This window comes from Blennius ocellaris, assembly GCF_963422515.1.
Source record: "Blennius ocellaris genome assembly, chromosome: 12".
Taxonomy (NCBI): Eukaryota; Metazoa; Chordata; class Actinopteri; order Blenniiformes; family Blenniidae; genus Blennius; species Blennius ocellaris.
Window position 1 is genome coordinate 23,048,131 of NC_137661.1, and position 23,239 is coordinate 23,071,369.

Consider the following 23,239-nt stretch of genomic DNA (forward strand, 5'->3'; position numbering starts at 1 on the left):
AAACCACCTCCAGTCGTGATACAACAATGTTCCCCAAGACGCACGTTTCCAACATTCTACTGATGCAAACAACACAAAGACGACATATTCATCCATACTTGGAACTGACAAGGTTCTTGTAATTACGTTGTTACTGCAAAAAGAAGAACAAACTCCAAGAACGATGGCGCCACGAAAGGGATCGAGACGCCAGCATTTTCATTTCACAGACAGAGTGCCGTTTCCGATCCTGCTGGACTGTAGTGTAGCGTCTACTGAGACAACGCTGGCAGCAGTGGAAAGAAGACGACTCCTCATAGTACGGTCCTGCCTATCCAAAACACCTGAAACGCTCGAGTCCGGCTGAAAGCATCAGTTTGGGGTTTTGTTGTTGTTGTTTTTTTTAATATATGTGCATACATGCCCCTCCACAATAAACATGGAATGGAACAAATGTATAGCCATGAAGAAGAAATGGACAAGATGTAAGCAACTACACTCTTTATTTAGGCTTTGAGTTGTTCTATGTTTTTTTTTTTTAAATACATGCAGTATCGACATCTACATGCAGGATCAACAGCTTCTGCAGCACGACCTGGAGCATGTCGTCCGCCATTGTTGCTGTCAAGCGACGTCGCGGAGAGGAGCGCGGGGTGATAGGGTCGAGGGGCGGGGCGATGACGTAATCGTTTTCGCTAAATGTGCGTCTCGCCCATCCACGTGTTGACGCTGAGACGGTGTTTTCAAATTTGTCCACCCTGACACCTGTTCTCAAAACAACCCCGTTTTCAGGCTCCTTAAAACGACGTGCCGTGTGGACAATTGGCCAAAAAAAACGATGCAGTTACATGAAACGGCATTGTTGTGTGGACAGGGCCTGACTCTCTGAGTGGGAATTCATCTTTTCACATACTGTAAATAAAACATGATTGTTTTGGGGGTTTTTTTTGCAATTCGGATATATCTGAAAAAGCGTAATAAGGAAACTAATTAATATGTTATTTCTATTAATCAAGTGTTCAGTTTGTGTGTGAACCCACCCAGGCCCGAGCGTGTGTGTGTGTGTGTGTGGGACATAATTAACATGCCGAGCGCTCTTCGGACTCTCTGCTCGTCTTCCCACGTAAACGGCGAACCCCCAATGATTATTATGGCAACACGTCAGTGTGTGCAGACATATGGAGGGGAGCTGGGGCGTGTTGGGTTACTGTCATAGGGTCGAGCCGGGTGAGGGGGGGCCGGACAGCTTCACCGGCACGCTCTCCAGCTGACAAAAGGCGAAGATTTATGGAGCGGCTCCCGGCAACCCCTGACTTTTCCCCCCCTCCCCGTCACCAGCGCATACACACATTCAAGTAAGGCTGGTTAGCAATAAAAGTTGTGATTTGTTACAGTAAAGTTTGAAGCTGGGAACTCGGATCACTACCACCGATGAAGGCTAGTATTTCCCCGTTTACAACATCAACAATGCAACAACAACCGGGCGACATTGGATGCTTCTAGTAGTACTGCTTAATTTCCTAAAAAAATTTTTTTAAAGCTTGTCGTCACATCAACGAGGAGAAGGATGAAGTCAAGCTCAGGTGATACAATTCTGAAGAAAGTGCTTGGTTTTTTCTGATGCCACGCCCACTTCTGGTGCTTCCCACCTCTCAGCCACTCGACACACCGTTACATCACTGCACTTTTTCTCTCTGGGTCAAACTCATCTGCTCTTAAGTGGTGCTCTGATGTCTGAGGTCTGATCATGCCCAGTGGGTGGCCTTTCAAAGAGTGAAATATAACAACGAACACTGTCGTTTACTGAGGGTTGGGGTTTTCATGTCATTCAGAATCAAAACGGAACAGCAGATGGCAGCAACACTCACAGATCTACGAAAGCTAGCTACGTCAACGCTATCAAAACAGCATTCGCACTGAAGCCACACCATGAGGGCGAGTATGTGAAAACATGCTTGAGGCTGTCAAAATCGGAGCAGTGATATAAAAACAGCTACAAATTACAGTTACAAATAGAAAACCTTTGACATGATGGACACTTATAAGCTATTATGCTATCCAACCCAGTTAAAATCAAATTCAGCTATATGTGGCGCTTGAACTAAATTAATGCCGGCACCTATGCATTCTTGCCAAGTCCATGGCGACAAGCGACAAATATCCCGCTCCCGGTTTTATTCTGGTAAGCTAAGTACCAGATGTGCAGTTAAGCAAGCTGCAGGCTGCTGAGAGTGTTTCATCTATATAAGGAGAACCACAAAAGAGGCTCAACTAATCAGGTCCACGGCTACAATTGAAATCGTCTTTGCCTTTAATACTAAGACTAAGTTTTGCTCTAAATTGCTGGGAAAGTGTTGATTTGACTATTAAAGACGTTTCTGATATTCTACTAATTTGGGTAACGGGGTGGTGATGCTGGAGGGCTCCAGGACAACACAAATATAGCGAAACTTCACACACAGGAGGGGTGCGACTGTAACTTGGACAGAGGTCCTGGTTTGAGGAACCCTGGTGGGGCCGTCTGGCTGAGAATGTCTGCTGGAAGAACCAGAGCATCCGACGATGCCAGGTTACAACATTGACGGGGTTCGGTGTCGTGTCCAAGGACTCTCAGACATACGAACGGGGAAAGGCGGGGCAATCGAATCACCAACCGTGGGACTGAAAGATGAGCCGCTCTACCATTTAAGCCCCACGTATCAGCTTTTACTGTTGTGATGTAAACCCTCTCTCTCAAACCCTGCTAAATTTGGTTTCAGTGAATTAGAAATGCAGACAAAAATTAAAAGAATCCTTCAGTGTGCCCGTGTGGTCTTCATCAAAGAGCTTGTGAATTTTTTCAGAAGATGCTTGAGGAGAGACCATGTATTGTTGGGGGGGGCACTTGTAAGCTTTATGCTTACAACTGTAAGCTGTTCATGAGTTGTAAGCTCATGAACACGATAGTGTAAACATTGACGCTGCTTTAAACTGTCTCTTTGTCATTTTGACCATCTCTCTATCTGCTGTATCCCTCTCTATGATGGTGTAGTAAATGTACACTTTATTGGAGAAACATTGTTGAATTTAAATGAGTGAACAGCCCAAACAGCCGGCTGGTGTTCTTCACCGTTATTGTTGCTCTACTAAGTATTTACTACAACTGTAGTGCGCAGGTGCAGAACCCTAACTGACAAAAGTTATGTTCCATGATTAACACCTCTCCTGTGGATTCAGTTCGTCTTATTATTAGTATTATTAATATTTCACCGAGAAAAAGAAAGCAAGCTAACATGTAGGCAAAAACGTGGCACATAAAAACGTCCCCACATTTAACTCGTGAATTTGGATATTAATCTGCATCAAAAAACAGCAGCTACCATTATCAATGCTGGCCAGTCTTACTTGATATCGTTTACCCAGAAACACTACAAAAAAGGCAATTCGTCTTTATTAAAATTTGTATTAAGTCAACACAGAAAGAACATCCCTATTCTTGCCGGCCAAAGCTGACAGATGTCATGAGAACCTGTGTAAATTGTCCGTCCAATTGCTGGAAAGCTGGATTATCTAACGGATTTAAGGTCTCACATTGACGTTGAAGATAGCAACTGGCCCTTGCCCTGCCAAGCCATTTACCAATACACGACACCCATAATGCCTGCCATGTGTTCTCAAATAATTAGTAGGGCTGTGGATCGCTCTGCCTGTTAGGTTTCTGATTTATTCAGACAGCCTGACACATGGGCCACTCCTCTGGATACCGTGAAAACATTTACCTCCTTAACTGGGAAAGAAGTCACAATCATTTCAGGATTAAGTTTCGGGACTCAATAGTATTGATTACACTTTTCAACACATGCCTCTCATCTTCTCCTTCGCCTCCGCCTCAGCCCATTTAGGATAGAAACACTACTTCATGACGGCACATGGTGCTCTGAACTCAATTTAGGGTTCGAGGGAAAGGAGGGTGGGTCTTATCCAGTGATGCAAGTGTAACAACAGATATGTTACATTAAGTATGTGCAAATGTATGGCTAGAGCACAACATTTATCATAGTTTTTTCCTCTATTTAAGTTTAGACATCAACAGGAGCCCGTTTTACAGCACGTCTTCACTCTAGTTAGTGCGCCCCCTCAGAGACCGCTGAAGTGCTGCCGGCCGGCTCCATCCAAATGAGTCAAAATTTTAATTATGGCCAGTTGACAGTTTGATGAGGGTCCGGGTAAGGCGGAAGACTCTTACGACACAGCTGCGGCGAGGTCGCCCAAACGGGCTTGCTGTAGGTAACCGCGCGGTTAGGTCGCTGGCATGCGCAGCTCCTCCGAGGTCTTCAGAGGTTAATCAAAATGCCAAATGTTACCGTGCACTGTGGCAGCGAGCTATACTGAGCCTGTCCTGCACAGGACACCGTCGTACATGAGGAACTGAATCAATCATGCAACCAGAAGGCCATACCTTTTATATATAGACCCAAAGATGAACGCTCCTAGGAAAAACTGTGACAGGACTATAAATAACTGAGGAAAATTAGGTATAAATGAACACATGAAAACGTGAAAATTAGTAAACAAAAGGAAAGAGATGAATATAGCCGTTTGTGGTTTCAAGCATATATTAATCGCTAATCTATTATGTAAGCGTTTATTTAAAGTAATTTCATCATTCTGCCTTTATTCAAGCAATGCACTGTGATTTTTTTTTTTTTTAATAAATCAGAAATACACAGACGAATTCTAAAATCAAAATGTGGAAATAAGACATATATATGCATAAGTGAAGACTTGTATTGTGATATACAATATATAAAGGTAGAAACTTGGATAAATAAATAAATTACATTTTTGCTCTCATTTATTTGCATATTAAAGATACATCAATGCGGAAATCAATATATGTACACAAAAAAAGCTTATTTGAGCATATAGCCATTTAGGTGTGTTAGATCTAAAAAGAAATCCAATAAATAAATAGATAAGGCCTTTTCTTGAATTCTCAAAATCTAACATTTTTTCCAACAGATAGCGATACAGAGAGATGTGTAAAAGTTAACTCAAGACCCATGCAGAAGTGCAGAAGCTCTGGATTCGTGCTTTTGTTTGCGTGTGTGTATGTGTGTGGGCGCACATGCCCGGCCCAGCGTGTGTGCATGAGCGAGAGCGAGCGAGACAAATGGTGATGGACAGAAAGAGAGAGGAAGAGGAAAAGGCCACAGACAGATCAAGACGGACATAGAAGACAGTGCTCCACCTGTTTGACACGGAGAGCCTGAGAAAGTGCGGAGGAATGAGCAGAATGCCTCAGAGAGAGAGAGAGAGAGAGAGTGTGCGTGCGTGTGTGTGTGTGTGTGTGTGTGTGTGTGTGTGTGTCATAGGTTCAGGTCCACACAGTGCAAGTGTGTTTGGACCAACTGATAATACTATGGGAGCACTGCTTGGGGAATGGCATTTGGGGAACGGCATGTAGAAAAGCAGCTGATGGGAGGATCATACACACCAGCGTACCCACGCATCCACACACGCACGCACACAAACAAACTATTAAAACCATTTGACCAATAAAAACTTCTGAGAAAGATCGGTGGACAAATGCACGAGATCTAGAGAGACGTGGCAACACGAGGAAGTCCTCTGCGAGCTACCAGTGTGTGTGTGTGTGTGTGTGTGTATGCATGTGTGCATGCGCGTACAAATGATGTCTGTCCGTGCGAACTCCCATGCGACTGTGTCGCTTCTCCGAGAGAGAGCGTCTGCATGGGCTTGTGTGCCAGCGTGTGTGTAAATGTGGGCGAGTGAGTCAGTGATAGGAAACCACAGAACAAGTGGCCACAGTGCAAAGGAAAAGTGGCAGAAACTGGAGCCAGTGTGAACCAGGGAGCGGTGTAAATAAACAAACAAAAATAAACAAATGTGCTTTGTGCCAAGCTGGAGTCAAAGAAGGACAGACGGCGTATGTGACAATACATGCACAGAAACACACATACCGTAATACTCCCAAGATAACACGCTGACTCACAACCTGCACCTGTTGACTCGTTTTCTTCATGTGAAGTTTGGTTTGGCATACAAGGTCTCAACCACCACAGTGAAAACAGTCGCAAGAACTTTTCCTTGAATCCATTCATGCATCATTTCATTTGCTTTATCCAGGCCGGGGAAATCAGCTCCCAGTGGGTGAAAGGCAACATCCATATGAGACAAGTCGCCAGTACATTAAGAGGTTAACTAATATGTAAATATATATAATATGTAAATATTAATGTGTAATGATACTCGTGTTTCGATAATGCAGTCATGTGGTTCTGCAACAATACATTTGTACGTGTGTACATTCTTACAAAGAAAATTTAACTTCAGTGTGCAGCGTACATAAATGAGATTACCTCCGTGCATTCCCAATGTTTTCGAGTAATGATAGACGAGCAGTCGGAATTTCACCAAGTGACAAAGGCGCCGCAAGCCTCTGAAAACAGCTCTTGTTGAAATCAGCTTTTCGATAGGCATGCTTGCCGTGTGCATAATGAGATGTATGCCTGACTACAAGCAGGTTTGTGGATTTTGCTCCCATGCAAAGGAAGAAATATTGCTGCCTTCACATAAGACTTGAAGGATCTTTTTTTTTTTTTTTTTAACCTAGACCTCTCCAGTTCCTGTAATGTCATGTTTATAACTACCAAGTGCTACGACAGCGATACTTCAGGTGGTAAAGGCTGTTGAGCTGAGTACAAGCAGAGCAGAGCAAAGTCGACCAGCATGAGTCTGTCAGTCTCAATCTGCTGTGGACAAAACACAGGGTTACTGACAAACGTCTGCCAGGAGAGGAGAGCAAAGTCCACGACTGGAAGATCCGTCTGAGATGGAGGTGAGAACAGGAAGATAGGCACACGTCTCAACACGTACGCACACCGGGCATATTACTAATGCACAGACTTCAACACACACATTCAAATCTCATTATATCACACAAACCAAAGTTTGATTTGATTTGAACTATATCCTCACGTATCGCTGTGAGTGCATTTAGTGTATTTGTTTAAAAACCAAACAGAGAAACGAAGCCACGAGCCCACAGGTTAGACTGATTTAAAGCTTTTGTAACTTTGTTTTGGTTGTCCCATTAACAAATACATTCATACATGCCTTTATGATATAGTCTGTGTAGATTTTTATTTATCTATTCATTTGTAAGTGATTAGCATCCTCTCTATGCCCGCATTTGACGCGTACTCGAGCATGTGCCGATGTGCGACTGGAGAAAGTGGAAAATGTCCATGTGATGGGGGGGGGGGGGGCCTCCATGCAGAGCAACACCACGTATGATTTATGGGAGAAATAAGTGGGATCACTGTAGGCACGGTAACAGGATGCCTGTACAAGTCAGGGGAAGAGGAATCTTTTGTGGTGGTAATGGGTTTGGGGGGGGGGGGGGGGTGCAGCATGTTGGTAAGCTGATGCTGAGAGAGCAAAGGTGGCAGTGCTGCAACTGTAAGAGAGCCTCTGACTACAACACACAAACAAGTCAACAGACTGACTCCCAGGAACAGAAAAGTGCGACCGGCCAGTGGTCCGACGTATAAATCTACGAATAACACCCTAAAAAGTCGTTTGGCACAGATCCTGAGGAATGATGCTCGTGCTACGATCACAAGTTCACATTTAGCCTATGTGAAGAGTTCAAACTGTATTTATAATCATTCAAAGCACAAAGTCTGCTGGGAAATATGGACACAGTCTTTTGTTATTGAATGGCACAATTCAAAAAAGCTCCTATAAATGTAAAAAAAAAAAAAACCCGAAGTGAACGTTTTCTCAAAAATCAATTACACGAAAAAAGAGCAACATCTTAGTACAATTGTGACTGGTAGTTGTTTTGTTTCTACAGCAATCAAACTTTATTTGCAAAACACCTAGATTGCCTCTCAAAGTGCTTCACAAATAACCCATGATGACGTGATAGAAAAGAGGAAAACTCAAGAAAACTGACAAAGATGTTGATTAAAGTGAAATAAGCGTCGAGGCTAATTTGGTTAGAAACAAATAAAAGAGGTTATGAAGGTATAATGATACGATTACAAACTATAAAGCACTCCAAAAAGCCAGACTAAAGTTTATGTTTTCAAATAAAATTATGCACTTCTCTCCGATCCAGAGAAACCATTTTATTTTGATGATACAACTAACGTGAAGACGATAGAACAACATGCATCAGTTAGTTTTGATTTGGTGTAAACACGAGGCAGAACTGAGTTTCGGCTCACCTGATAACAAAATCCAAAATTCGCCCATTGATATGGAATATCGCTATAAGTTACTTCCTGTCATGCAGTTACTTCAACGTAACAAAATCCTACTTAAAAATGCTGATCTGTTAAACTTCACCATGCGTATTATAATTTTTCTTTTTTTCTAAAGGGAATTGGTGTGATTACACTTCACCGTACAGTTCAGACCTAAACCTCCTGCAGTCTACTAGGCTTAAAAAAAAAAAAAAAAAAAAATTATATATATATATCAGAGGGCTTATTAGCTGAATGGTGAGGACAGCCACAGCTCGGGCCAGACTGCATGAGAGATGGAGAGAAAGCGGAGTGAGATAGAGACCTAAAATGCTCCAGAAGTCTGTCACATGGGGCCTGAAGCCGCACACCTCAGCACTCTTCCTCCCTGTTCTGTCCATTCCTGACATTTATCAGCTTTATTAGATTATCTGGGCTACATGGCTGCCTCTGGGTGCACGCGTACACACGCTCACATCTATAGACGTGTGCACACACACACACACACACACACACACACACACACACACACACACACACACACACACACACACACACACACACACACACACACACACACACACACACACACACACACACACACACACACACACACACACACACACACACACACACACACACACCTCTTTCGATTCATTACAGTGCTAACTGCTTACTTAGGCTTATGCCGTCTTTAAATTAAACCACAGATAACCGAGCGCCTCGGAAAAACGTCGGCCCTTAGCGTGGACGGGGGCGGCCATTGAGGAGGAAATTAAGAAACATTGTTTGCGAGTGTATTATCATGCATGTGTGAGTGGTCATAAGGTTGGTTTTTAACGGGCTCATCTATAGGGACTCTGCCTCCCGTCATTAGTAATTCAATTTGCTCTTTATTAGTGGCTCTTATCGGAGGCACAGACGGCTAAGAGCGGCCCTCCTCACTCCATACTCCCCCCTTGCTCCACCTTTCCCTGCGACTCCGATGCGGAATGCCATGTCTTTAATTAGAAATGCATGGAAGCGATTCAGGTGTGTCAAAGAAGAAACTGTCTCAGAAGGAGGAAGATGAAGGAAAGGGGACAGGGACGAATGCGTAATGGGCGAATGCATAAAGTTGGGTCAGAGTAGCAAAAGAAGAGAGGATTGAGGCGACGGAAAAATCGCCTGATGTTAATAGTGATGGCAGTTTCTAATGTCTTCTGACTCCATTGAGTATGGGAGATTGCACCAAGATGGGCATGAGCCGTGTAGGGTACACGGAGAATGACCGGAGGGTTGGAGGGGCAAGTGGAGCGAGCGAGGGAGGGAGGGAGGGAGGGAGGGAAGGAAGGAGGGGGGGGGAGAGAGCTGTAAAAACAATGATTGCTTTCCATCAGGTTAGGCCTATATTCTACAGTTCGTTAAAACAATCCAATTTGCAAAAGGATAATTATGCATTAGCTCCTTTTTATCTACTGGAGGGAGAGTGGTGCCAGGGGTTGATAGCGGCAGCGCTGCCTGCCTCCACCTCTGCAAATTACCCGCTATCGGCACTTGTTCGCCATCACGGCTGAATTGGGCAATCAATTAACCTCCTCCCCTCCTCCCCTCCTCCTCCTCCTCCTCCTCCGCCTCCTCCCCCGCTTATCGCCAGCCTGTACTCCTCGACAGTGACAGCAGGCGGCTCAGAGCTCCAACAAGGAGGACATGGTGTGAGCCATTTCCCTCTGTTGGGCACAGCTGGAACAGCTGCTGCTGTCAAGTGTCCCCCCCCCCGCCCCCCCAATATTCTGTTCTTCAAGACTGACTTTTCTTTTAATTGTTGCCGAATTCTACATTTGAAAAAACAGCTCCGGCCTACCACCACTGTTTAAGTTGCTTCAACTACCCGTTCGTGAGTCATAGGCAACATTCCTGCTCGCATCTGAAAAGTGACTTTTGGTAATGCGCTGCTGGTATATCTACCAAAGTTTGGCCAAGCCGTGTTAACCTTTGAACCCTGCAGCAGAGAAGGAGATGAAGGAACAGTCGACACAACCATGGCTGAAGCTCTTGATAGGCCATTTAAACTGGAGCCAAGTCAAATGGTGGCAAAGTGATTCAACACCGCCACCCGATGTACAACAGTGGAATGATTACATTTTCCCATAGTTTTTACTGAAAGAGATTCGGAGAAAGAAAAGATTGTTGTCCCATAGCAATGAGAGCAAAATACACAGACAGTGTGCATTTTATATAGAGTGATAATAATAATATTAATAAGTGTGCTTGAGGGAAACATTGCTTGAGAAGTGTGCAGCTTCTTGACTAAAAAATAAAGACTCTTTCCGATTTTATATAAAAAAAAAATTTCCATTTTAAATTATGACCATGTGTTTGACAGTTCATAAAGAGATGACCAAAAAAAAAAAATGAAGAGCAATTTTTTGGTGTTTCATCTGTAGTGTGTGGTGCTTACTTGTCCTCGACGAGCTGGGAGACAGCCGTCTCAGTTTGTGCCTCCCAAAAGCCACCAGCTCCCTGGGGGGCGTCCTCCGGGCTCCCGCCGGTCTCCTGGGAACAGTGTGAACTCTCGCCCGTGGGCTGGGCCTCGCCGCTGCTGGAGCGCTGCCTTTCTCCGTGCCTCCGCCACCGTGGCTGTACAGCACAGAGGACAAAGAAAAGAGGACATTCAGTAAACGAATAGATGCTAATCTGATGATGTCTAAAGAAAAGATGCTGAAAATAAATGACAACAAACTACATCGTAAATATCATATTGAACATCACACATATTTTCATTCAGAATCAAATTCGAGTGTTTCACTGAAGTCATGTTCAAATAGTCAAAATCATAGACAATTAAAAAAAAAAAAGTGATGAAATGAGTTAAACTAAGCCAAAAGTCATAAGGAGCAAATAAAATACTTTGCTGCCATCTTCTGGTCAAAGATTGTAACATTAAATGAGGACTTAAAAGAATCATATTATGCAGCTTTTCAACATTTCCACATGGGTTTTGTTGGTCCACAAATGTTGTATTCAAAGTTTATTGCCCCAAATCCAGCTTTTCCTTCATTTTCATCCATCTGAATATTGGATCAAAGGAGCTGCATTCAGAATCTGCTGTGTCTGTGTGAGCTGAACTGGCTCCACCCACACATGCCCATCTTGGGAAGAGGAGGAAGTACTTCCTCTCGTGGTGCGATGTGCCAGAGCAGAGCTGCCCGATTGTGGGAGGAGTCAAAGGGAGGGCCTATCTTGATTGGGATTGGCTCAACCCCCGATGACACTCTATAGGGTTTGATTTCTGATTGGCTGGTTGGAGCGACACACTTTTTAAAAATTGAAAGAAGCCAGGGAGAAAGAAAACAGACTTTCTTCACTTGTGGGGCGTCAATCCAGGTATATGGACTCATATTACTGTTGGAAAACCAATAGAAAGTGTATTTTGCATAATATGACCCCTTTAATAAATTGAGACTAAACTAGACACACGTCTACTTTGTGGTTGATCACCTGCTGTCGGACTTCCTGATGATCTTCATTCTGCTGCGCAGCTTGAACGCGCTGGGAGAAGACGACGGATAGGAGGCTCGTGGAGGTGCGGTGGGAGAAACAAGAAGCCCTCCTCTGAACACTTTGCTGTTTTTGTCTGCCGTCCAGTGGAAGGACGATCTGCGCCGGATGCCCGTTGAACCTCCTGCCGCTCCGGCGGACTCTCCCACGCCGCCGGCCTTCCAGCGATAACGACTTCCCGGCGACGCACTGCCAGACAAGCCTGCGTATCCCTTCTTCAGTCTTGTGGAAGCAGACGTGGCTGTTTTAGCTTTTTTGGCCGAGTCCCCCTTCTCACACGCTCTCTGTGTAGAACTCAGGGTTTTTGGCGAGGGGGACCTTCGAGAGGACTTCGCCTGAGCTCCTGCCGAGCGGACCCACTTGTACTTCGAAGACTTCGGAGAGACAGAAACTGGGATGAGTTTTCGAAGAGACTTCTTGGCCGGGGTCTTTTTGCTTGGGATAAGTAAAGACGGACTCCCTGCAGGTTTAGCGACCGACGCTAAAGGAACGGAAGCAGTTCTGCTTGTGATCAAATCCCCTCCTGTTTTGTTTGGACTCTTGACCCAAGTGAACTTGGACTTCTTCAAAAAGGATGTAGACACTTGGGTTTGACTGGTCTGAGTTGAGGAGGTAAAGGAAGGCGGCTCCGTGGATGTTGTGAACCGAGCCGCGGCAGCTGGCGCTGAGACTTTAGCACTCACGCTGTAACTCTGCTTGGTGGAGCTGGTCTTGATGGTAAATGAAGGTTTGATCTGAACTTTGGGGCAGCCCTGTAAGCTGGTTGAGGTACTGGCTTTTATTGATGACGCTCCTACTTCAGCAACCGGTTTGTGTTGCAGGTCACGCTGAGGAATTACAGGTTTGTTTGCAACCGCTGTTGCTCCCGTTATTCTCATTTTTGTGTGTCCGTCTTTAAGATGCTGAGAACTCCCTGAAGATGAACTGGTAGTCTGGGTTACCCCGCTGTGACTGGGCAGTGAGATGCTGTGGCTTACAGGCTGGCCATGAGCAGAAGATGTGGAGGCGGCGGCCACGGCGGCAGCTGGCGGGGTCTTATTTTTCAGAGAGTACTTTTTCGTCCAGCTTCCGCCACCCTGAGAGGAATACGCACCCCGGCTGGAACTATGAGGATGGATGGCAGATAGACCACGACCTCGTCCTGTTGTGGAACTTGCCGATGGTCTCGGCACAGTTCCTGCAAACGGTACGTCGCCATGGATACTTTTGTGTTCATTGATGAGATCTGGGAATGGAACACAAAAAGTGAGCCGAGGGATCCTGATACAGATCATTAAAGAAACACACGGCTGTGCTGCTCTCAACATAAGCAAGTTTGTGGATTAGAGCAAATGAGAGAGTCGAAAGAAGATTATCAGAACAAGTGTTGTTGATGTGTGCCTTTTAAAAGGTTGGGGAAAATAAACTAGATATTCCAAGACCTCTTCCATTGATAGCACATAAGATGATTACAGTAAATTGGCTGAAGCCTCACCCACCCACCTTAGATCAGTGGATACAGAAACTGAGAAATGGATGTAAACTTGTGTAACATAATGCTGCTTATCCATCGTTTTATATCAGCAAATTGGTTCCAAGTGCATTTATAACCAGTGGAAAACCATCACATTCAGCCAGTGTTTTGTTAAATGTATTAAAAAGAATATCGGGTCCTGGCGGTGATGATGTGACCACAACAGAACTTTGTTTCAGAGTTAACTTTCAGGTGTTTTCAAATATGGTGTATATTAACAGAAACGTGTAAAATTATGCTAGTCAGTGGGGGGCTTATAAAGTGATCTCACGTTTAAAATCTTTGGAAGAGGAACGTTTTTACATTGACAATACTGTGACTGTACTGTCTTATAAAAACATACATTTTTCACTTGATTCTCTTATATCCAGTAATCGGAGGCATTGCTAAAGCGTGTAATCTGCTTTTAGATCATAATGAGTAACAATAAGGCAGAATTTAGATACCTTGTAGAAAACGTACAGAAGCTAAGAAGGTAGTGGTATTTAACAGTTTTGTTGCGACGTCAGTTTTGCAGAACTGGGTTCAAGGTAATGTTTGACGAGCGCGTGTGTCGAATTAGTATAAGACTCGGTCCCGACAGCCTTCCGGCAGCCGAGTGTGTAAACCGAACCGCGGTGACAATCCAGGTAACAGCGGGCTGTCTGCGAAAACAAGACTCACTTTGTAGAAGTTCAATTTGACTCTTCAGAGCTTCCCTCTCCTCCATGTTTACGACCAGAACCAAACGTCGTAATCTACGGCGCTGAAAGATGACGTAAAAGATTTAGCCAATCACAACGTGAGTGAAATGCAAGTGGATCCTCTGCGTGGACTGTCAGGCAGATAACCTTTATTTAAACAGGAAAGTAAACAAAAAACAAACAAAAAAACAAAACAAAACCTTTGCGATCAATATTTCCTTTACAACGGTGACCTGGCCAAGAGGTACAAAGCACACGTCACATCATTATATTTATGACAAATAAACGTGAGTTAACGTAGTACAATAGTTAAAGTGTGATAGTTCAGATATCCATAAACAAAGTTTAAATGATAAAATGCAGATTTTCAGGAAAGTAATAATAGAATAAAGTGTAATAACATTTTAAGACAATTATTAAACAGTAAAAACGTAAAAAATGTGTAATCATTAACAGTAAAAAACATTTAAAAAAAACAAGAGCACGGATTTATCGATCCGTGCTCTTTGGAATGACCTCGTTTAAATGGCATCTCTGGGATTAATACAGGATTTCATTTCATTTCTGTTCCGTTCTGTTCTGTTCTATTCTATTCTATTCTATTCTATTCTATTCACCGTTATTGCAGTCTGTAAGTCCGCGCTGAGGGTTTAAATCCCCCTTAGCCTCCCAGCTGTCATTCAAACAATCCACGGAAAAAGAAAAAAAAGAAAAAATTCCTCAACATGAACGTTTTTTAAAAGAGACGACCGTGAAGTTGTCACCATTTCAAAAACAAGCCTGTATTGAGGCTGTAGTTTTCCATCCCAGAGGCACTGCGACGTCAAACGACGCCGCCGCGAAGTGAAAGAGGAAGTGAAAGTTAAAGCTGCGCTACAAGCGAAAGGGGCGACGTTTACAACAGCGAGGAAAAGTTCAACAAAGTGGCTTAAAAAGTGGAGGTAAAGCAAACACGCATTCATGTTTGTTAATTTGTTTGTTACGCGTTTTGTTTGTCGTACATTATGATAGGTTTTTTTTGCGCAGAAGTTGTCAAAGTGACTCAACATTTGTCCAATTGAACTGAGGCGATTATCACAGTTAGTGTTTTATTTGGAGCTGAATAATCAGCTCCAAATACGAACTTCATTTTAACAGAGTAGGATTTTGGGTGAACTCTGTACTATACTGATGGACACCCGTATTTTTTAAGGCATTTCCACTACCTAATTATTACTATTGTTGTTGTTGTTGTTATTGTTATTATACCAAAACTGCTCCATTTTGACGGCTTTAACGTGCTCAAACCTTCCTACAAATCTGCACACGCCTGTGAAAGCGGCTTAAAATGATTTGCCTCCAGAGAGTCATGACTTTCAGTCCATATTCTGCAGTGACTTAAGATATATTCATATTTATAGCTTAGAGTCATTGTAATAACAATCCAACTTGGTCGTCTGGCCATGAATGTCCGTGTGATCGCCATTGTTAATGATTTTAGAGTATTGTTCTATGTTCTCCTGTGTTTTCACGAGGAAAACAAGCAACAGCGCCGTCTCATGGCCCGGTATGCTAACTATGTCCTGGAATTTAAGTACATTTGTGTGAATACTATCTGGGGAATTTTGTATGAGGGGGATGCTAATCTTATATTCCTCTTTTCTGTGTCTCTGTACAGCTGCCCGGCTTCATCTCCGGGCCACATCAACATGGCAACAGAAAACTACAAGTACTTCATCATAATCAAAAAACCAGAATCCCCTCGAGATGTAAACCTCGGCTGCCTCTGTTACGCCTATCAAAGTGTCGGATCTGACCGTGGCAACCGGCCCCCTTCCAAGATCCGTTCAGTTCACTTCATGAATGTGCCAAAATTGTATAAAACTTATGATCTAGACAGGAGCACCGTCAAGGAGCTCAGTCAACAAGAAGCCAGTCTGCTGCTGGCTCTACCGGATGACGACGCCAGGCTGAAATGGTTCGACGAGAGAAACGCGCTCCAAAACGCAGGAGGACTCACTGTGGGCACTTCAGTCACCGTGAAGGATGATGGACAGTTGCTGAGAGGCATCATCCGCTACATTGGACCGAAAGACCATCACAGTTATCCAATGAAGGCAGCATACTTTGGAGTTCAACTGCAGGTAAGACTTTAACCGTAATAATGGGTGATTACAACCGCCATAACATTATCACCGTAGGTTTACTAAGATTACACTTGTCTCTTTGTTGTGGCACCTGTCAGTGTTGAAAGTAGAAAAATAGACAAGACTGTAATTTGAATGGGTTTGACTGACAGTTTGTTTGTTGCATATGAAGCCACCCATTCACACACACACACACACACACACACACACACACACACACACACACACACACACACACACACACACACACACACGGGTGTATGTGGCAACATCAAAGCATTAGCAAGATAACACGTGTAGCAACCTTGGCATCATTTGTTGTACATCGGCAATTCAGAAATCAGAAACGAGTGAATGAGCCACAGGACTATTTGTGATTGATTTTACTTTCTGCTTCTTTGCTTCCAGGAAGCGGATCACGGGAAAGGAAACACAGACGGTTGGTTTGGTTCAGTGAAATATTTCTCCTGCAATAAAAATTGTGACATCTATGTCCCATTTTCTGCAATCCGGACGGACGGGCCCGATTCCCCATTACCCTTGGCGCATGAGCAACAACTGGAGTCGGAGGAGCTAAACCCAGGGGACAGAGTCACTTACTTTGTCAGCGACGGATGTCGGCATGGGATGGTAGTGAATGTTCTGGAGGAGGCTGGACATCACGTGGTGCAGATCTCAACAGTAAGTTTAGCATTGACAAAGAGATCAACTTAACTTGCATTCATTTCTAACTCGTCTGGAAAATATTTGAAATTCTTTACTTTACTATAAAACATCGTTCTCTTGTTTTGTTATTAAAACTAAAACATTTCCTCAGACTATCATCTTTGAACTTTGGAGCAAGCTAAATTAACGTGCTACTCATATTTTCTTGTTGGTCAGACACGGGCTTAGTTTTGCTTTTGCAATCTGACTGTTCGTTTTGGATTAAAATCCATAAAAGATTCTGAAGACATAAAGTTGACCAAGCATTTTTTTTTTTTCTTCTTTTCTTCGTTTCGTCACGTCAGGATACAGATGAGTCTGGACAGAGAGGCGGCTTAGTCCAAGTTCACCTGGACAGGGTGGCCAAAGGGGAGGTGCCTACAGGTCGGAGCCTCTTCTTCTTTTAAATGAATCCTGACGCCATGTCTGACGTCTCAACGAGATGCATTCTTCACTGTAGAGCCTCAGAGGATGGAAGTCAACACGGCCCCCGAGGACGTGGCTGCTGCTCCCGACTGCAGTCTGGACGTGAACTCGCTGGTGGAGGTGACTGTGGAATCGGGCAATCTGTATGGAATCATCCGCTGGATCGGCAAGCTGCCCGGTCGAGAGGAATCCTCGGTCGGACTTGAGCTGGTAAATCTGATCGATTTGGCCACAGTATTACAAGATATGGAGGGCAATTTTAACTGAAGAGGAAATATGGTATCGTGAACGGCCATATTAAATTTACCATTTGAGTCTCTGTATAGACCAGAGGTCTACAACCTGTGGCTCTGCTCTAAATAGACTTAAAAAAATTTAAATTGTAGAAACCTGTAGGAACCCTAATGGCTTTTCCAAGGATTGAAAACTGGCTGTTTAGACACACTTTGGTTTTCAGTTCTGTTGTTTATCACGCTGTTGGTCTGGTTGGTTCACACGTTTCCAAATGTAGGAGGAAGACAAAGGGACGAGTGACGGCACCTTTAAAAAACATCGGTATTTCACATGCCCTATGAAGAGAGCTCTGTTCATCAAGCAGAGCTCCTGCCGTCCTGACTCGCGCTTTCAGAGCTCATCTGGCAGCATCGCTGAGAAGATACCGAAACTGGAAGAAAGAGGTTGGTGCAGGATTGAGAAAACAACTTTTAAGTAGGTCATGTGTCCCCGTTATTGTGGAATACTTATGCGGGGATGTCGAACTCTGGGTCTGTAGAGTCACCACTGTCCTGCATGTTTTCATGATCATTCGGTTCAAGTGTGTTAAAGAGGAGAGACGCGAAGGACTTGGAACCTCCAGGACCTGTGCTGAACGCCACTGCTTTTCCGGATAGTTTTGTAATTATTTGCACCCTCTTGTGGACTTGCTAATTCCGTATAAATGTTTAGATTTGTTTTCCCCGAAAGTATAAAACGACAGATATGCTAAACTGGATGAAAAATACCATTATATTAAAACTGCAGCTTTTGCCAGCTAATATCCCACTGGTGTAACCTGTTGCATTTATTTTCATGTTTTGCTTCAGAGGATGACGTGGCGAGCAGTTCAGGAAATCTGGAGATTGGAGACCCTATCAGCACGGAGCGGGTTGATGAGGTCCTTATTGGACGAATGAGGGGAATCCAAGGCCATTGTAACTCGTGTTATATGGACGCAGCTCTTTTCAGGTCAGCAGGAGGAATTTCTAATCAGCTCTGTGCTTTGTGGGAACTGAGCCAGCAGTTTGTTAAAGCCTTTCCAGTTAACCATGGAGATCAAATCGAGGCCCGTTGGGCTTTGATAGCTTGTAATTGTGTCACAAACTGGGAAAAGAAATTAACTTACTTGCAGGTATTTCTTAAATTTAAAGCAAAATGTAATAAAAGATGCAGTGCTACTTGAAAAAGATCATAGATTAAGCATGTAACGTAACTTGCTTCGGCAAAGATGAAAGTTTGGTGCAAGATGTACCGAAAGCCAGTGAAATATGTGGCAGTATGTTTGTTGGCACTGTTGCATATTAATAGGAAGGGCTCTGGCTCGTGTATCCCCTCTCTTTGCCAAAATGTAATCACTGGTGGACACAACAACTTCCAAAATAAAATAGCAGAAACTTTCAACAAAAGCATCAGGCCATTTCTTAGTTCTGCTCTGGATTCTAGATAATGCTTCAGTCTGATATGCAAACCTACTTTTGGAAACCTCAGGTCAAGAAACTCTATGTCACACACACACACACACACACACACACACACACACACACACACACACACACACACACACACACACACACACACACACACACACACACACACACACACACACACACACGAGATAGGGTGTATTTCATACAACAGTACACATCCACCAGGTGAAGATAAAGTGCAAATGGGATCCTCCCAAAAAAAAAAAGGTCTGACCGCATAATTCAAATTGGCTTTATATGATGCAGAAAACTAAACATATTGACCGATTCTTTGTTTTCCCAGCTTATTTTCTTGTTCCCCTGTGATGGACCCCTTGTTATTCAAGGTACCTTCTCCTAAAAACGCCCCGGTCCAAAACATGCTGCTCCATAACATCGTCAACCCGCTCCGCAGGTGTGTGTCCTTGTACCCTCTCACGTCCGGTGAATCCCCCCCCCCTCCCCGGAGATGTTTTCTTTTCACACTTGTGTTTTTGTGCATGTCGACGACAGCAAGGGTTTTGTGGAAGGGTGCCACATCATGAAGCTCCGCCAGCAGCTGCAGAAACTGGGCTGCAGTCACTCTTTTACCTTCGACGAGAAGGGTCAGTTCCACCTGGGGGATGCTAAACATGCCGACGTCTTTGCTTGAAAGTGTCTAATTCCACTCCTTTCCTCACAGATCCAGAGGAGTTTCTTATTGTAATCATGCAACAGATCCTCGCTCTGGATCCTCTCCTCAAACTGTAAGCTTACAGCTCCTCTGATTTAAAAAAAAAAATTGAATTTAGGTGCATTCTATCCAGCTGTGAATTCTAAACCCTGCTTTACTTCACTTTTCAGATCAGTCAGTGGTAAAATACAGGAGAGTTACTGCTACCAGATTTTCCTCGACCAAAACCACAGATTGGTTCTGCCGACGGTCCAGCAGCTTCTGGAACATTCCTTCCACACCGCAGAGCTCAAGTTAGCAGAGGTGAGATCCAGCCAATTGTCTCTGTTTACGATGGAATAGCATGCCCCTTGGTCGGTCAACTGATTAGAGTACAGCTGGTCAGCAGGGGTGGATGTAGAGTATCTTCAGGCTGGGGGCAGAAGAAGCACCAATTTAAAAATTCAAGCTACAATGAAAGCTACTACACTATAAAAAGCAGTTATTTACAAACACACTTTTTTTATGGTGGAGTAATGAATTTTTTTGGTGACTCCTATTTTCTGTCCACACAAAATCGCCATTTCATGTAAACACATTGGGGATTTTTTGCCAATCAGCCACACGGCATTTTAGGAACCCAGAAATAGTTTTTTTTTAAACGGGTTCCAAGTGGGGAAATTTTAAATCAAAACTGGCTCAGCAATGATCTATGGATGGACGAAGACACGCAATTGCGGAAAATGATTTGGTGAGTCACAGCACCCCTTAAAGGCCTGGAATATATAATATGCATTTTTGTTCATTATGTGAATAGCGACATGTGGACAGATTTAAATTTGTATTTAAAAAAAGAATAAGGTACAGTAACTGGAGGAATTGGTCACCGTAGTGTAATTTCACTAAGAATGGTGAGAAATGCACAGCATTAACATGCTTCTCTGGTCTCTGGGCAGTTTGTGCTACACGCAGACTGAGGTGAAGTCCGGATTTTTCAGAATTTTACTGACCTTCAGTTACAGAAGCCGTGTGACACTTGCCTTCTAATTAGCCTCAAGTTGAGTGGTCACGAGTCCTTCACGCTATTATGTGTAGTGAAGAGGCTCTTCATTTTCAATTGGTAAAAGATAGTTTTAGTATGATGGTGTGTTATCACCTCTTCCGGTTCTGCGTCTGGGTTCAACTGTGGGTCAAGCCTCTTGTGCTGCACCGTTCTTTGTGAGCCTGCGGTCTTATTCTCGCACAAACCTGCTGCTTCCATTGCATCAGCATACCCTCCGACAGAGACAAGAAGTCCATAATTCAAGAAACTATTCAGAGGATTCATCTTAAAGAAGGCCGGCTGTGTCAACGTGAAAATGATGCTGTTAAGATTTATCCTTTGTTTTGGCTCAGAATTGCTCAGCTTTCACGAGGTCACCCTGGGCTTCTTTCTTTCTATTTCTTTTTTTTTTTTTTTATACGAAAATAATAAAGGTGGTGGTGTCGGACACTTCCTTTCTTTAAGCTTCTCTGTTTTCATGTGGGCAGGTGCCATCCTGCCTCATCCTCCAGATGCCGCGCTTCGGGAAGAAATTCAAGATGTTTGACAAAATCCTTCCCTCTCTGGAGCTGGACATCACTGACCTCCTCAATGAAGGTACCAGCAAACACAAACCCATATGCAACATGGAGGGAGTTTACACTGGTGAGGTAGTGCCGAGACAAGAGACGGGCGTTCACGAGTGTTCAGTCTGCCTGTGTGTGTTTTCAGGCCCTCAGCAGTGCATACTGTGTGGAGAGCTGGCACGGGATGAGTGCGCCGACTGTTTTAAAGATGCTCTTTTTGGCTCGACTGGATTCAAAGTGTTCTGCCGGGATTGCTCTATTAAGGTGCACTACAAGTTATTTTCCATATCATATTAAAAGAGTTGCCGTGTGTATGTTGTGGAGCTCGAATTGACATCCTTAGAAAAAAGAACCTGCAATTCCTCTAAGATGGGTCCATATTGGTAGTTTATCTCAGCTGCTTCCTGTATTTTGTCTTGTTTCTTTAAAGAAGTTCTAACATCCAGATTATTAGTACCTCCCAATACAAACTGATGTAACTTGAGCAGAACGTGTTGAATGTGTACATCATTAGTATAGTATTCGCAATGAGCAAACTGAATTTGTGTGTGTGTGTGTGTGTAGGTGCACTCCCATCCTCTGCGTCGATCCCATAAGCCAGCTGCCCTGAACATCCCCACCGAGTACACCGCTCACGGCAGCCGCCGCAGTCGGACCAGAGACAAGCTGAAGCTCTTCGCGGTGCTTTGCATCGAGACGAGTCACTACGTGTCGTTTGTCAAACACGGGCCGAACAGCAGCGACTGGATCTTCTTTGACAGCATGGCAGACAGACACGGTGGGAGCTCCCTCGTTCAGTCCGGCTTCAGAGTCGCTGCTTGTACTTCAGCCACTAACCGTCATGTCACTTTCCAGGAGAAAGCGACGGGTACAACATCCCAGAGGTGAAGGCCTGCCCCGAGGTCGGGATGTACCTGGAGATGTCACCTGCCGAGCTGGCCAATCAGGTGCCCCGAGACATGAAGGGCGAGGCCAAGCGTCTCTTTTGCGATGCCTACATGTACCTGTATCAGAGCACCAGCATGTGCCTCTACCGCTGACCACACAATTCAATGCGTGGAGGAAGAACCTCAGCCGTCGCTCGAAAAGTTGTACATCTGTCTGGTGTTGGGATATAACTGTCAACCTTATTTAATTTATACAAAAATGTGTTCACTTTTATAATTTTGGATAACTTGAACGACACTGATTTGACTTTTGCACTATGTAGACGTAAATATGACAACCGCTGAATCTTTGGGTGATGTTTTACATAAATGATATGTAGTTTTGATATTCTGTTGGACAAAATGACCAAAGAAAATCTCTTTAGTAGACCGTAACGACATGATTTAGTGGGGCTTCTAGTGAAATCCACTGCACAGAAATTCTTAATGGACTGTAGATTTGTTGTGAATGGACTGAAAAACCTCACCGTTTTGTGCGTCATTTCCAAAGGGGTTGAAGTGGCTCCATGGACCAGTTTCTGCTCTCACATTAAGATATTAACTTTTAGACCCCTGTGTGCCTGTCTGTGTATTTCTTGCTCTTTTCATTTGTTAATAGTGTTAATATCAATTTTATAAGGTCTGCCAGGATTAGCAGCCCAAAGACATCCTTGAGCTCTTCAACACAGACAAAATGATTCAGCTTGTCCTCAATGTGAAGATCTCAATAATCCAACAAGCATGGCTTGATTGACTATTCAACATATGAAGGAAAAGGAATTCCATCAGTCCAAGTTGTTTCAGCAAATGGGGTTTAATAAAGTGAACTGAGACAAAAAGGGGAAGAACATCCGGGCCAAAAGTGACAAAATCAGGGTACAAGACCAAGTCAACCTTGCAATGGGTGGAATGGGGGAATTATTTTCCACATGAAGAAATTTTGTTTTCAAAAGGCATTCAAGCTCAAACCTTATATAAATACAAATAAAAGCTGCAAGACCTTTGTGACTTTATTGTTGTTTAACAAACTCATGGTATTAATTACAGGAGTGTTTCTGACCATCTGAGGTTCTCACTGAGTCGAGTTGATCAAACTTTACTTTCT

The 23,239-nt window shown here is 43.8% G+C and overlaps 2 protein-coding genes across 5 annotated transcripts in view; one reads left to right on the forward strand and one right to left on the reverse strand.

Moving 5' to 3' along the window:
* zc3h3 (zinc finger CCCH-type containing 3) overlaps nucleotides 1–14,014 on the reverse strand; it is a 63,970-nt gene extending 49,956 nt beyond the window's left edge. For both annotated transcript variants that reach the window (XM_080505656.1, XM_080505655.1), the window contains exons 1-3: nucleotides 13,951–14,014; nucleotides 11,715–12,999; nucleotides 10,675–10,853 (exon numbers count right to left, since the gene is read on the reverse strand). In XM_080505656.1, coding sequence (XP_080361782.1) covers nucleotides 10,675–10,853; nucleotides 11,715–12,999; nucleotides 13,951–13,996 — 1,510 coding nt within the window. In that variant the 5' untranslated portion in view covers nucleotides 13,997–14,014. The remainder of the gene's footprint in view (nucleotides 1–10,674; nucleotides 10,854–11,714; nucleotides 13,000–13,950) is intronic.
* Nucleotides 14,015–14,832: 818 nt separating this feature from the next.
* Nucleotides 14,833–23,138, forward strand: cyldl (cylindromatosis (turban tumor syndrome), like). Of its 3 annotated transcripts, none has more exons than XM_080506622.1 (15): nucleotides 14,833–14,911; nucleotides 15,628–16,093; nucleotides 16,505–16,777; nucleotides 17,107–17,185; nucleotides 17,262–17,437; nucleotides 17,739–17,904; nucleotides 18,310–18,451; nucleotides 19,253–19,363; nucleotides 19,462–19,553; nucleotides 19,631–19,694; nucleotides 19,792–19,924; nucleotides 21,131–21,239; nucleotides 21,333–21,472; nucleotides 21,773–21,986; nucleotides 22,064–23,138. In XM_080506622.1, the coding sequence occupies exons 2-15, from the start codon at nucleotides 15,659–15,661 to the stop codon at nucleotides 22,246–22,248; spliced, it is 2,319 nt and encodes a 772-aa protein (XP_080362748.1). In that variant the 5' UTR covers nucleotides 14,833–14,911; nucleotides 15,628–15,658; the 3' UTR covers nucleotides 22,249–23,138. The 3 variants fall into 3 exon arrangements, with proteins under 3 accessions (XP_080362748.1, XP_080362749.1, XP_080362750.1); XM_080506623.1 differs by having other exon boundaries at nucleotides 21,354–21,472; XM_080506624.1 differs by lacking the exon at nucleotides 19,253–19,363.
* Nucleotides 23,139–23,239: the final 101 nt, after the last annotated feature.

Coding starts and splice junctions, on each gene's coding strand:
- cyldl (XM_080506622.1), top strand. CDS start 15,659: ATGGCAACAGAAAACTACAAGTACTTCATCATAATCAAAAAACCAGAA. Junction 17,186..17,261: donor CAAAGGGGAGGTGCCTACAG/GTCGGAGCCTCT, acceptor TCTTCACTGTAG/AGCCTCAGAGGATGGAAGTC. Junction 21,473..21,772: donor GCCGGGATTGCTCTATTAAG/GTGCACTACAAG, acceptor GTGTGTGTGTAG/GTGCACTCCCATCCTCTGCG.